The sequence below is a fragment of the Rhineura floridana genome, chromosome 9, assembly GCF_030035675.1.
Source record: "Rhineura floridana isolate rRhiFlo1 chromosome 9, rRhiFlo1.hap2, whole genome shotgun sequence".
Taxonomy (NCBI): domain Eukaryota; kingdom Metazoa; phylum Chordata; class Lepidosauria; order Squamata; family Rhineuridae; genus Rhineura; species Rhineura floridana.
Genome location: NC_084488.1, coordinates 907984 through 922032, shown reverse-complemented (window position 1 = coordinate 922032; position 14049 = coordinate 907984). Strand labels below are relative to the sequence as shown.

General features: G+C 42.2%; 1 protein-coding gene across 1 annotated transcript in view; it reads right to left on the bottom strand.

The window, feature by feature from the left end:
- Positions 1-9494, bottom strand: part of HTT (huntingtin) — a 337153-nt gene extending 327659 nt beyond the window's left edge. The window contains exon 1 of the mRNA XM_061584691.1: positions 9039-9494. Within this exon, the coding sequence (XP_061440675.1) occupies positions 9039-9190 (152 nt within the window). The 5' untranslated portion in view covers positions 9191-9494. The remainder of the gene's footprint in view (positions 1-9038) is intronic.
- Between the last annotated feature and the right edge of the window lie 4555 nt (positions 9495-14049).

Genomic DNA, 14049 nt, shown 5'->3' with positions numbered 1-14049 from the left:
AAAAGGCCTTAGATCTTGTTACTGTTCTCCGGGCCTCTGTATGGGTTGGGACCCGGAGAAGGGCCTTAGACGTCGAGCGGAGTGAACGGGTAGGAACATAGCGAGAGAGGCGTTCCATCAGATATTGCGGTCCAGTGCCGTTAAGGGCTTTATAGGTAAGGACCAACACTTTGAATCTGGCCCGGAAACATATTGGAAGCCAGTGCAGTTGGGCCAGAATAGGTGTTATGTGGTCGAATTTCTTCGTCCCAGTAAGAACTCTGGCCGCAGCATTCTGCACTAGCTGAAGTTTCCGAATCGTTTTCAAAGGTAACCCTACGTAGAGAGCATTACAGTAATCCAATCTAGAGGTTACCAGAGCATGAATAACTGAGGCTAGGTTCTCCCTGTCCAGATAGGGTCGTAGTTGGGCTACCAGCCGAAGCTGGTAAAACGCATTCCGTGCCACCGAGGCTACCTGAGCCTCAAGTGACAGAAGCGGATCTAATAAGATCCCCAAACTATGGACCTGTTCCTTTAGGGGGAGTGTAACCCCATCTAGGGCAGGTCTGACATCAACCATCTGAGCAGAGGGCCCTCCAACTAACAGCATCTCAGTCTTGTCAGGATTGAGTTTTAGTTTGTTCGCTCTCATCCAGTCCATTATCGCGGCCAGGCAGCGGTTCAGTACAGCAACAGCCTCACCTGAAGAAGATGAAAAGGAGAAATAGAGCTGCGTATCATCAGCATATTGCTGGACACGCACTCCATAACTCCTGATGACCTCACCCAGCGGCTTCATATAGATATTAAAAAGCATGGGGGACAGAACTGAGCCCTGCGGGACCCCATACTGGAGCACCCAGGTACTCGAGTAATGTTCCCCAAGCATCACCTTCTGGAGACGATTCCCAAGATAGGAGCACAGCCACTGCCAAGCAGTGCCTCCAACTCCTAAATCCGCGAGTCGCCCCAGAAGGATACCATGGTCGATGGTATCAAAAGCCGCCGAGAGATCAAGGAGAACCAACAGAGTTACACTCCCTCTGTCTTTCTCCCGACAGAGGTCATCATACCAAGGCTGTTTCTGTACCAAACCCCGGCCGAAAGCCGGATTGAAATAGTAAATTTGTTCATCTTTAAAGGTGTCACAAAAAGGAATTTGGTGAATCAAATTAACACAACTACGCATCTGGAATTTGTCACTATGGTATAAACATGTAAAGCTAATTTTTTTGCCCCTCAATCTATTGTTGAGAATGTCCAAATTGTTCACAAAGGGCGATACCCAACATTGCACAAGCCAACACAATGGGATTTTCCCTTCCTCTCCTCCTCCTGCATGCCCTCAATCTGCTGCAGAAGGTCCCCCAACCCTCCAGAACAAATTTTGGGGTTGTTTGGGGGCATACATAGTGAAGGGGAGAAGAGAAGAGGAAGTCCCAAGTGCACTGGCGGACTGACTCCGTTGAATGTCACCCAAAAACTCCATTTGCTCAACAATCACTTATGGAAGAGATTTGTTTCATCCCTAGAGGTAAAATTAGTCTTTCCTGAAATATAGCAGAAATATAAAGACCGTCTTATTCCTTATATACCCAGTTGACCACTGTGCTCTGCAGGTGAGGGCCTCCTGCAGCTACCATCTTATCAGGAGGTCCATTCCACACAACATAGGAAATGGACCTTTAGTGTAGTGGCACCTACCCTGTGGAATTCCCTTCCCTTAAATATTAGACAGGTGCCATCTCTAGTTTGTTTTCGGCGCCTATTGAAGACCTTCCTCTTACAATTTATTATTTATTTATTTATTTAATTCGATTTCTATACCGCCTGTAGCAAGATCTCTGGGCAGTGTACAAACAATAAGCCTTTTAACTTGAGACCTATCCCAGTCTGCGTCTGTGTTAGAATTGCTTTTTAATACATTTTTAAACCTTCTTTTTAAAAATGTTTTTAATCTTAGATGTTTTGAAAGCTTTTTTTACGAAACGTTTTTAAAGTTGTTTTGTTTTAATGGGTTTTAAAGTTGTTTTTATGATGTTTTAGAAGGAACTGGCAATCCCACCCCATATATACGGTCTGCCTAGTAAACGTCGCAAGATGTCACCCTAAGAGTCGGAAACGACTCACACTATAAGTGCGGGGACACCTTTACTTTTTTAAAAGTTTTTAGTGCTTTTGTTTGCCACCCTGGGCTCCTGCTGAGAGGAAGGGCAGGATATAAATCAAATAATAAATAATAAAATAAATAAACACTGTCGGCTTGTTGGCAAAATATATGTTTTTTACCTATACAATTTTTCTTTTATGGATAGGGATATTGGGAGAGCTTACTTTTTAAAAGAAATGTGTTTTCTAATCTGGAATATGTATTTCTTTTTGGCCAGCAATTGAAGTTGTGGAATCATCTTATTAAATACTGTACAGAGATTTCGCAACGGTGAAAAAGTGCACTCTGTGCATGCTCACACCATTTATTTCTGAGGCTCAGAATTCCTAACAACGCCTGCACATTTTCCTTCTCAGCAAGCCAATTGGCAAGAGGCTTGCCTGTACACTTTGTTAAAACCAACCCATCAGAAGATCTGGAGACCTAATTTGAAATTCCTCCTCTCTGTCACATGCTCCCTGTTTGGTATTGTGTATATTACTTGAGTGTGCGGCTGGGAACACTCCCTCCCACAACAACGCATTGACCACACTCTGGATCCACTCGGTCATACCCCCTCAGCGAGCTTTAATAAGCCAAGAAGGCCAAGGGTCAAGAGGACATGCTGTTGGCTGCATTGTTGCAAGCACCTTGTCCACATCATCAAGCTGCATCAATTGAAACTGATCTCAAGACGTTGCAGCAGATGTTGCACTGCATACCTCACTGGGGACTATAATAGTTGAGGATGGGGCATCAAGATTGGTATGGAGACAAGCAACTTTATCCTCAAAATGCCTTGCAAACAATTCACAGTGGGCCTCTGATGGTGCAGGCCCTTGTAGCCAGCTCCAAGGCAGAGTGGTTTCCTGGTGACACAGATGGAACTTCTGTAGACCACAGTAACCCTTCCCCCACAGTCCCTGTAGCCTCTACTGGGGTTGCACCAAGTATCCAGGTGGGCAATGCTGGGTCAGATCAATTCCCAGCTCACCCACTCAGGTCTCATTAATACACGCCAAACTGGCACCCTCATCTATTATCAAATCATGGACAAGTGTGGTCTTATTGTGTACCAATCTGGTGTTACACAACAGCACACATAGGCCAGTTGGAACAGCAGATGAGCAACCAGGAACCCATCCATGGGAGGAGTGGGAGCGAGGAACAAGGCAAAGATAGCCTTGCCCTCATTTTCTATGGTAGCTCACCACCTCCCTATGGCTATACCTCCCTGTTCATGATCACTGAAATTGGGGTAGCATCACCCATGTCCCTCCTTACAAAGACTCCTCCTAGACACATGATATGGACACAAGAGCCCACCAACGAAACCTACCAGAACCAGTTATTTCAGTATGTCACTGACAGAATCGGGAACAGCCAGACCCACTCAATACCTTTCACACAAGGCACATCTATCTCACACCGAGGGAGGGCCAGCCTTCTGCCACTTGCAGACTCTCACTCTGAAGGAATCTGGCAACTTCCTCCTACCATTCAGTTCACTACACAGGATCTTACCCTGCACAGGAACTACACATGCGCCTTACACCCTCCACCCTACCAATCTCCTCTAGATTGTTTTTTTTTTAAAGAGAAGGGTAGCGTCCTCGGCCTCAGGACTCCCTAAGAGAATCCCCAAGGGACAACCCCCTTTGGTGTCGCCCCTTTGGTAGCAATCCTGCCAGCAGCAGACTTGCCGCCCAAGGCTTCCAGGCTTTTATGCCTCCTGACCCAGCCAGGAGCTGATGCAAGAGGCTGCAACATAGGCTGCAACGATACAGGGTCAGGCAGGGGGTCCCAGTCCTTAAAGCACTTAGCAGGGACTTCAGCTGTCAGACAGCAACCCAGGGAAGCAAGCAAGCAAGCAAGCACCCAGATGCTCAAGTGCTCACTCCCAGGGCAGGTCTTCTCCAGTCCCTTAGAGCTGCAGCTGTTCATCCAAGGAGCTCAAGGTGCCATTCATGGGTCTCCTCCTTCCCATATTATCCTCACAAAAACCCATTGAGGTGGTTAGGATGCAAGACAGTGACTGGCCCAAGATCACACAGTGAAGTTCATAGATAAGTGATGATTTTAACCCTGATTTCTCAAGCACCTAGTCACTCAATCTCCCTCTATCATATTCCACTTTCTGGAAAGAAGACATAAAAGTGAGTAAGCTGGAAGAGAGGGATTTTCCCATAGGCCTGGAAATGGGGGCGGGTGACTTGTCAACAGTCTTGTGTGGCACTTTTAAGGCTAACTAATTCAGGCTGCAATCCTACACATACTTAGAGAGCAATCCTCATAACATTCAGTGGGCTTACTTCTGAGTAATGTGCAGTTTCTTTGCCATGTACCTACACTAGAAATTGTGACAGCAACTCTGAATCAAGGTAAAACACTTAGGTGTTAAGTATTAATAAAACTGCAATGTGCAAAGCGTCTATTGTATCTTTGCAAAGGAAGAGGATAGGGAGAGAACCAGAACAGGTATAAGCTACACAACTTTAATCACAGCAGAGAAGCAACTGTGACAGCAGCAATCGCTTCTTTGAGGAAGGTCCATAGCTCAGTAGCAGAGTATCTGCTTGGCATGCAGAAGGCCCCAGGTTCAATCCCTGGCATCTCGAAGTAGGGCTGAGAGAGACTCCACCTGAAACCCTAGACAGCCACTGCCAGTCAGCATGGACAATACTGAGCTAGATGGACCAACGGTCTGACTCAGTATAAGGCAGCTTCCTGTGTTTTGAACTAAAGTAAGACACTTTTCAGTTTACTTTGGTGCTTTAAGTGTACATAGTATCTTTGCAAGGGAGAAAGTTGGGGAGAAAACCGGATCTGGTCACACCCCTGTGACCTCATGGCCGTGCCCCCAGGGCTTCCTAGCAGCCTTGCCAGGTTCAGTGGGCACCAGCCACCACTGTATACCACTTTGTCGTTATAATGATTTACAGAAACTTAAGAGATAGGACGGCATTTACTGAAGCCCAGTTAAATCTGATGTCCTCAGCCGTTTTAGGAGGAAGGTTCAAAAATATGCCACATACTGAACATACCTGTTAAACTAGGTTGACTACCTTGTACATATTATTGTTTTTTGTATAATGCACTGAGAGACCAACACTTGAGGTAAATTTTAGGGAGTAGTAGGAAGAGGTCTGACTATGAGTTTATATGTACATGTACATGTACATAGATAAATTACAAATAAATTACAACTGAAGACTGCACCTTTTCTATTTGCAGTAACTGATGAGTGGATAATATTTTTGGGAGAATGCTGTATCTTATCAGGGAGAATGTGAATTTTATTTTATGCTTTTATTTATGTTTTACGTGAATTTATGTAAATCTGAGTAGAAGCATTTCATTTTAATATGTTAATCTAAACTTTGTTAAAAGAGGGACTTTTTTAAAAAGGGGGAACATGTTGTGATCTGCCAGGGAATTCAGCATTTCAGTTTATATTGTAGTTAACTTCTATTGATGTCACCTTGTGCTTTCACCTTACACTTTTTGTTTTGTGATGGTCTAATAGCTAGATACAAATAAACAAATCTGAATCTGTTTGTTCAAGGAAAGCTGTGAGTACCAGAATGCTTGCAACACAATAAAACGTTTGTGAGAAAAGAGAAAGTGGACTGGGAAGAACTCCACATAAAGTTTGTGTTCTCTCTGCAAAAAGGGCAGACAGGCTGAGAGACTTTGTCCCAGGAAACCAAGGAGAGAGCTTGTGTGTCTGCATCGATCACATATTGATTTAGATTAACTAGACAATATTTGGCTGCAGATCACCTTGGCAGCAAAGAACGTTGGTTGATGTTCTCTCTTTTTTAATGTTCTAACTTATATACCCATTACATAGCAAGAGTATGGAAGAGGCTTGGGAAGAAGATGAGGAATATATATATAAGCATCTAGATTCAGAGAATATTATTTGAAATTATCTCAATTTACTCAGAATATTTGAAATTATCTCAAATTACTCAGCTGTGGAACGGCAAATACAGGAGTTAGTGAAGCTTTATTCTGAGCAGATACAATGCAAATGAAGAGTAAGCTTTGAAAAATTTGTAAAACGGCTCAAACACATTCACAGAAGTAAACATGGCCCCTGCATACAAGACTTCCAGATAATATTTAATATAAAAGATTAACACTCTGATCCATACAATTCCTACTCTTCTGATCTCCTTGGTTATTACTTCCCAAATGTTAAAATTCATATTGCAAGTTCCTTGGGGAAGCAATCTATCATCTTTCCTTGTGCCAATCTATGAAGCACTATCTACACCAAGGATGAGGAGCCTTTTTCTGCCTGAGGATCACATTCCCTTCTGGGCAAACTTATGGGAGTGACATGCCAATGGTGGCAAAGCTAGAGGCAGAACTACACGGAGTAATAAATGTAAAATTTACCTTTGTACAGTAGACTGATTTCTACATATACCCCCCTATATCTTCCATCCAAGAGAAGCAAGAAGCATTTTTAAAGTTCACACATCCCAGCCAGATGTTGGGTTAAAATGAATCATGGAAGAAATAAAATTGATTTCGGTTTATTTGCCCCTAACCTGACCCCATCCCAGGTAACTGTACAGGAAGAACTTTTGGTTCAGAAATCCACCTTTTCATATGCTCAGTGAGCTTTAACAGATATGTGCCAAAGGACGAAAACCTTTGTCCCCTCAAGGATACGTTTTGCATTTGTTTTGTGCTATGTCTGTGTTTTAAAATCCTCTTCCTGGTTGTTTTGAGCTCTCTGGCTCCAGCCTTTATCTCAAGGCTGTAGCAGTCTGCAAAATCTGATTTACAAAGGGGCAGCATGCCCCGGGCAATTTCGCCCATCTCCCCTTCCTCTCCTTCCTTTATGCCACCGTGTATGAGGTTCATCCCCCTGACCTGTAGCCCCTCCTTGAGGGTATATAATCTAAACCCCTTTCAATAAACAGGGTTCCCAATTTCTGAAAGGCATCTTGCTGGACAGGTTTGGGTCCCCTTTGTCAAAGGTTCTTTGTTGTCATTATTTCCTGGGTCTCTGGCAGTGGGTTCATGTGACTCAGCTCCGCACTGTTCCCGAGGTGAACGTGAGGTGAGTAAGTTCAAGAGGACAGCTCAGAATTTTAGTTTTGACCTAACACAGATAAAAACATTCAAGGAGGATGCAAAGCTGGGCCAATAGGGGATGTGGCTGAGGAATAGGTATGGCCTAGGGAGATTCCCAAGCACCAGTAATTTAGCCCCCTGGGCCTGAGATTCCCACTCCTGATTTACAATTATGATTATAACATATACAAAAACAATTCTGAAATGAAGAAGAGCTTAGAGCGTAGCAGGAATGAGACCAAGACTGTAAAACTCAAGAAGAAAAATGGTAAGCTTTAAATACCGAAGGTTTTGAGAACGGACTTGAAGCAAAGACAACAGACAATATGATGAATGGATTGTGAGGTTGTTCTAGGCATAGGAAGCAGCATGACCAGAGACACAGAGAGGGCAACAAGAAGAAAAAGATAATGGAAGAAGCAAGCATAGTTATTAGACAACTGAAGGAAAAAGATACAGGGCTGACCTACTCATTATATTTATCACATGGAAACTGTCTTTAAGCAATGAGGCATCCTAGCATCTATTTCAACTTTCTCCAACCTGGTACCCTCCAGATGTTTTGGACTACAACTCTTATTGACCCCAGCCAGGTGGTTGGGAAAGGGTGCTCCATTTCATGCTTCCTCTTCATGCAGAAACAGTAAATGCCAGCACCACCACTCAAGTAAAAAAAACTAACAATGGCAGAGAGATGCTTCAATGACCAGAAGTGTAATAACATCATGGTTTCAATTAAAAGGTCACTCCTTGGAAGTCATTTCTGCTGGTCTCCATATAAACATACCAGCCCACAGTCAGCAGATGAGAAAGATGGAAAGTGTTAAATGTATAACTAACCTCTTTTACTGAATCACCCATGATGGTAAAGCATCAATTCCAGGCAGCCAGAACTGTAAACTATGGTAATCTTTAGAAAAGGTGCTGCCTTCTTTTTCAGGTAAAACTCTTTCAACAATGCTACTAAAATTTGTCAATTTATCTGCAGGAGTGCTTTAAAACAAGGACTAGAACTTTAATTAATCTCACTGGAGAAAGTAATGAGCAAGAGACAGAGTTCTTACAGCTTTTAACTTTCATAAATGTGTTTGCTTCCTCCTTTGCAAGCAACAATTTCCCCTCTCTCAGTCCCCCTCATTGTTGCATTCATCCAAAAGCACAGCCACAGACAATTTGGGGAAGGAAAACAGGAGAAAAAAGAGGGATGGTCTGTGTCCCTCAGCTTGCCTTGCAAAGTCTTGTGCTGTTTTGGAGTCTGTCTTAAACCACTGGACAGTGGATGTTTCCCATGACATTTACTGATCTCGCTCTTTCCTGCTCTAGTAAATATTTCCTTCTTTAGAAATGCGGAGAGGGGAGGAGGAATATAAGAACTTGTTATTTCAACAGAAAAGTTTGGGCAGAAAATGAGTATCGTTTTCTCAAAGCAACAAATTAGAAGTGATCATAATTATGCTTATTCAGAAACAAGTCGCGCTGAACTCGATGAGATTTACACCAATGTATGCGTTTGTAAGATTGCAACCTCAAAGACCTTACATTTTTGCTTTAGAAGCGGGGTTTCCATGATCCGCCTGCTACGGAGATGCCTACTGTGCGAGCTCAGCACAGAACGGCTTCCCTTTCAAAGGCCACACAACACTATACAACAAGGAATCCAGAAAGAAACACGCATTACTTTAAAAGCAAGCCACGCTTCGAATTTCACTGCTTCCACTGAGAGGTTCCCCTCGTCCTAGCACCTTCTTCTCCCCGTCGCTCTCTTTCCGCACCCTACCCCCTGCCTACCCCCTGCCAATCCCCATTCACTCACGGTCTGGGAGGCGGCTCCTCGGTGATGGCGGCGCCCGCGGCGGTTGAAGAAACGGTTGGTGCTATGCTTGCTGTTGTGGCAGTGGGACCCTGTTGCTGCTGGAAAGAGCGGAGGGACTCGAAGGCCTTCATCAGTTTCTCCATGGTGGCCATGGCCACAAACACGAACGGGAAGGGCAATTCCACCTACAGCTGCCGACGTCGCCCCTCTCGCAGAGTCACTCACCAAGGTGCCTTCCCAGTCAGCCACTCCGAGGGAGGAAGGCGAAGAGAACTAGAGGAAGACGGCGCCCTCAATCTGCCACTGACGCGCCAACGCCATCTTGAAACTGTCCCATCATCCCCCGGCGACGTCAGCGGCGGAGTCTCCCGTGCCGTTTCCTTCTCGCAGTGATTCCAACAAAATGATGACAGCTCCCAGTCACCAGACCGTCCCTGCGAACCTTCCCCCTACCTAGATAGACAAAATAAGCCGCCAATCAAAGCAGGGGGAAAGGGAAAGCCACACCCCTTTTATCTTAAGGGTCTCTGTCCGGAAGGTACAAGTGTAAGGGGTTTTTTTACGTCTGTGGTCCGGATATAGGCGAAGGCCAATACCACCAATCTCAAAAAAGAAGCGGGGAGAATGCCCCCTCCCCATTTCTAACTGGTCTGCACGTGAGCCAAGATTCCAGTGACAACGCTGTTTCCGCGCCTCTCTTTCCCCTCTGGTTTGCTTATACTGCTGCTTTGGAGACCGTTTTGACTCACCGGACAGTGGACATTTCTTATGTCTTTTCCTGATTTCGCTTTCTCCCACTCTAGAAAATATACCCCGCATACAAATAATACGAGGCGAGAGTCCCAGATAACCCTCGCTTCCGAGTAGCAGCGTCCGTCTGTGGAGCAAGAGTTACAATTTCAAATCTTTGTTACATCTTAAAAAAAACTCTTAAGTATGACTGCTTTTAACTTTTAAATGGATTTAAATGGATTCTATTTAAACTTCTAGCACTCTTGGACCGCAGATGGATGGAGGGTTTTAAGCTCATGAAAGGGAACCGGAAGACTTAAGTCAGAAGCATTGAGACCATAGTCTCTTGATCTCCTGAACACCATACAGCTAAAACTAATTTAGCTCAGTTGATGTTGCATGCCATACGTTGGTCTCGGCTCGACTAGGTGCCATAGAAAATTATGGAGATTTTACCTTTCCTGAGAATTAAACAGTATTGTATTCACTCCCAAACAAAATATAGCAGCAAAAACAGGAATCTAAGCTCTTATATTTATAAAGATGGGCTCCTGCCGGGAGGAAGGGCAGGATATAAATCAAATAATAAATAAATAGTTTTTATTATTGTTTTTAAACGGTATTAAAGAACCAAGAGACTAGGGAAACAGGAAATGAGAAATTAAGAAGAAACGGGGTTGCTTTAATAGTGAGATGTAGCAAAAGCAATTACAAGCTATAACACAAGGTCTGAGCGAGTGACATCAATAAGATTTAACGGGAACCACCATCCAACTCTATGCTCCAACAGCAAACACAGAAGAAGAGGAATTGGAGATATTTTATTCCGAAGTACAGGAAGAAATTGATCACACACCAAAACAAGATGTGCTGATAATCATGGGGGACTGGAATGCAAAAGTAGGGAACAGAGAAGAATTAGGAATTGTGGGGAAATCGGACTTAGGAGATAGAAATGAAGCAGGAGAAAGACTTGTTGAATTCTGAGAAGCCAATAATTTGTTTCTTGCAAACACATTTTTTGAGCAACCAAAACAATGAATGTACAAGAATCAAATTTATTATATATCATTGGAAGCAGCAGATGGAGAAGTTCCATACTTTCTGCAAAAACAAGGGCAGACTGCGGTACAGATCATGAACTGGTAATACCGAAAATCAGAGTAAAGCTAAAGAAGAACAGAGAAATCATAAAGCCAAAATACAATTTAAATAACATCCCAGAAGAATCTAAAGATCAAATAAGTAACAGATCTGACACTTTAAACTTAGTTGATAGAGAACCAGAAGAACTATGGAGTGAAGTCAGAGACATTATCAGGGAAGAATGCAAAAGGACAACACCTCTAGTTAAAATGAGAAAAACCTCAATGGATGACTGAAGAAACTCTTAAAATGGTTAAAGAGAGAAGGAAAGTAAAAGCAAAAGGAGATAGAAACACAGTTAGAACCCTAAATGCAATAATACAGTGACTAGTACATAGGGACAAAGAGAACTATTACAATGGTTAGAGTTCCCTGTGGAACACCCTACCTCTAATTTATTAAACTCTGTTGTCTTTTCAGCACCTATCGAAGACCTTCCTCTTTCAACAAGCCTTTTAAGTTGAGACCCTACCCCAGTCTGTTTTTGTGTTGAAATTGCTTTCTAATATGTTTTTAAACCTTTTTTAAAAAAACAATGTTTTTAACCTTTTTTAAATGTTTTTTAAGATGTCTCCAAAGCTTTAAAAAAAATTTTTTTAAGTTGTTTTGTTTTAATGTATTTTAAAGTCTGTTTTTATCATGTTTTAAAGTGTTTTTAGTCCTTTTGTTTGCCACCCTGGGCTTCTGCTGGGAGGAAGGGCGGGATATAAATCAAATAATTAATAAAATAAATAGGTATTGCAAAGAAATACCTTGGAAGAGGACAACAAAAAAGGTAGGACAAGAGCCCTATTCCAAAAGATTAGAGAAATTGAAGGGAAATTTAAACCAAGAATAGGGATGTTGAATAATCAACAGGGGATTACACTGACTAACCAAGATGAAATAAAAGGAAGATGGAAGCAATACACTGAAGAACTCCATAAAAGAGATGCAAGGACGACATATTCATTCAGGAAGGAACTGTATGAGGAAGAACCAGACATTTTAGAATGTGAGGTAAAAGCTGCTCTTAAAATACTTGGAAGAAACAAATCACCAGGAACAGATAGCATACCAATAGAGTTGCTACAAGTTACTGAGATGAAAGCTGTCCAAATTTTGGCAAACATTTGTGAACAAATATGGAAAGAAAACTGGCCCACAGCCTGGAAGCATTCAATATACATCCCAATTCCAAAGAAAGGGGATCCCAGGGAATGCAGTAATTATCGAACTATTGCCTTAATATCCCATGCAAGTAAAGTAATGCTCAAGATTCTATAACAAAGGCTCTTATCATATATGGAGTGAGCAATGCCAGATGTCCAAGCTGTATTTAGAAAGGGAAGAGGTACCAGAGATCATATTGCAAACATACGTTGGATAATGGAACGGAACAAGGAATTTCAGAAGAAAATCATCCTCTGCTTTATAGATTACAGCAAAGCCTTTGATTGTGTAGATAATGAAAAACTATGGAATGCTTTGAAAGAAATGGAGGTGCCACAGCATCTGATTGTTCTGATGTGCAACCTAAACTCTGGACAAGAGGTTACTGTAAGGACAGAATATGGAGAAAGGGTGTGAGATGGATGTATTTAACACCCTATTTGTTTAATCTATACGCAGAACATATACGGAAAGCAGCATTGGACCAAGATGAAAGAGGTGTGAAAATTAGAGTGAGAAATATCAATAATTTAAGATATGCAGACAATACCATACTACCAGCAGAAACCAGTAATGATTTGAAACAAATGCTGATGAAAGTTAATGAGGAAGGAACAAAAGCAGGATGACAGTTGTACGTCAAGAAGACTAAAGTAATGACAACAGAAGATTTATGTAACTTTAATGTTGACAATGAGGACATTGAACTTGTCAAGGATTATCAATACCTTGGCATAGTCATTAACCAAAATGGAAACAATAGTCAAGAAATTAGAAGGCTAGGACTAGGGAAGGCAGCTATGAGAGAACTAGAAAAGGTCCTCAAATGCAAAGATGTATCACTGAACACTAAAGTCAGGATCATTCAGACCATAGTATTCCCAATCTCTATGTATGGATGTGAAAGTGGACAGTGGAAAAAGTGGGTAAGAGAAAAATCAACTCGAAGTGAGGTGTTGGAGGAGAGCTTTGCGGATACCATGGACTGTAAAAAAGACAAATTGGGTGCTAGAACAAATGAAACCATAACTATCACTAGAAGCTAAAATGATGAAACTGAGGTTATAATATTTTCGATAATGAGAAGACATGATTCACTAGAAAAGACAATAATTCCGGAAAAACAGAAGGGAATAGAAAAAGAGGAAGACCAAACAAGAGATGGATTGATTCCATAAAGGAAGCCACAGACCTGAACTTACAAGATCTGAACAGGGTGGTTTATAACATGCTATTGGAGGACATTGATTCATAGGGCCACCATAAATCGAAATTGACTTGAAGGCACATAACATATTGCACCATTAACTCAGTTATTCCACTCAGAATATGAAATATAGAGATAGTGGACTGTAGTGCTATTAGCAGACTTTTTTAAAAAATATGAAAAGTATTTTTTTCATGTGTAATATGTGCATGAACTCCTCTGTACACTTTTGTTTCTGAGACAATTGCCCAGACAATTACGTGCTAAAAGCTTTTTTCCTTGATTTCCAATAGGCAGTTCTCACTTCCGCCTGGAGAAAATAAATTAGGGATTGGGGACTAGTGGTCCTCCAACGATGTTACGACTGTGTCTCCCATTTGCCCCATCCACTATCTCAGAGATTATGGGGGTTGGAGTTTAACGACAATAGCCACAGGTTCTCCATCACTGAAATAAATGTTATCAAAAGGAACCATAAAGTTTTGTGTCAATGAAATTATCACTCTTATTTTCCTAACTCTATAGATCCTACACAGTTCGGTTGAGCTTTCTCCCCTTCCCCCGTTTGGTGTGGACTAATAGATCTTCGTCCTATACAGTTCTGCTTTTGCGAAATTAGGCATAAAAACAACTGAAGCCTAACTAGTCTGGTTTTTAGGAAAGTTACATCAGTTAGAGAAGGCAGTCATGGAGAATAAAACGACCGAAAAATCGTGAAGAGCCGCGAGAGGATACAGCCGCCTGAGGATGACTGGGTGATGCCTAATTTCTCTT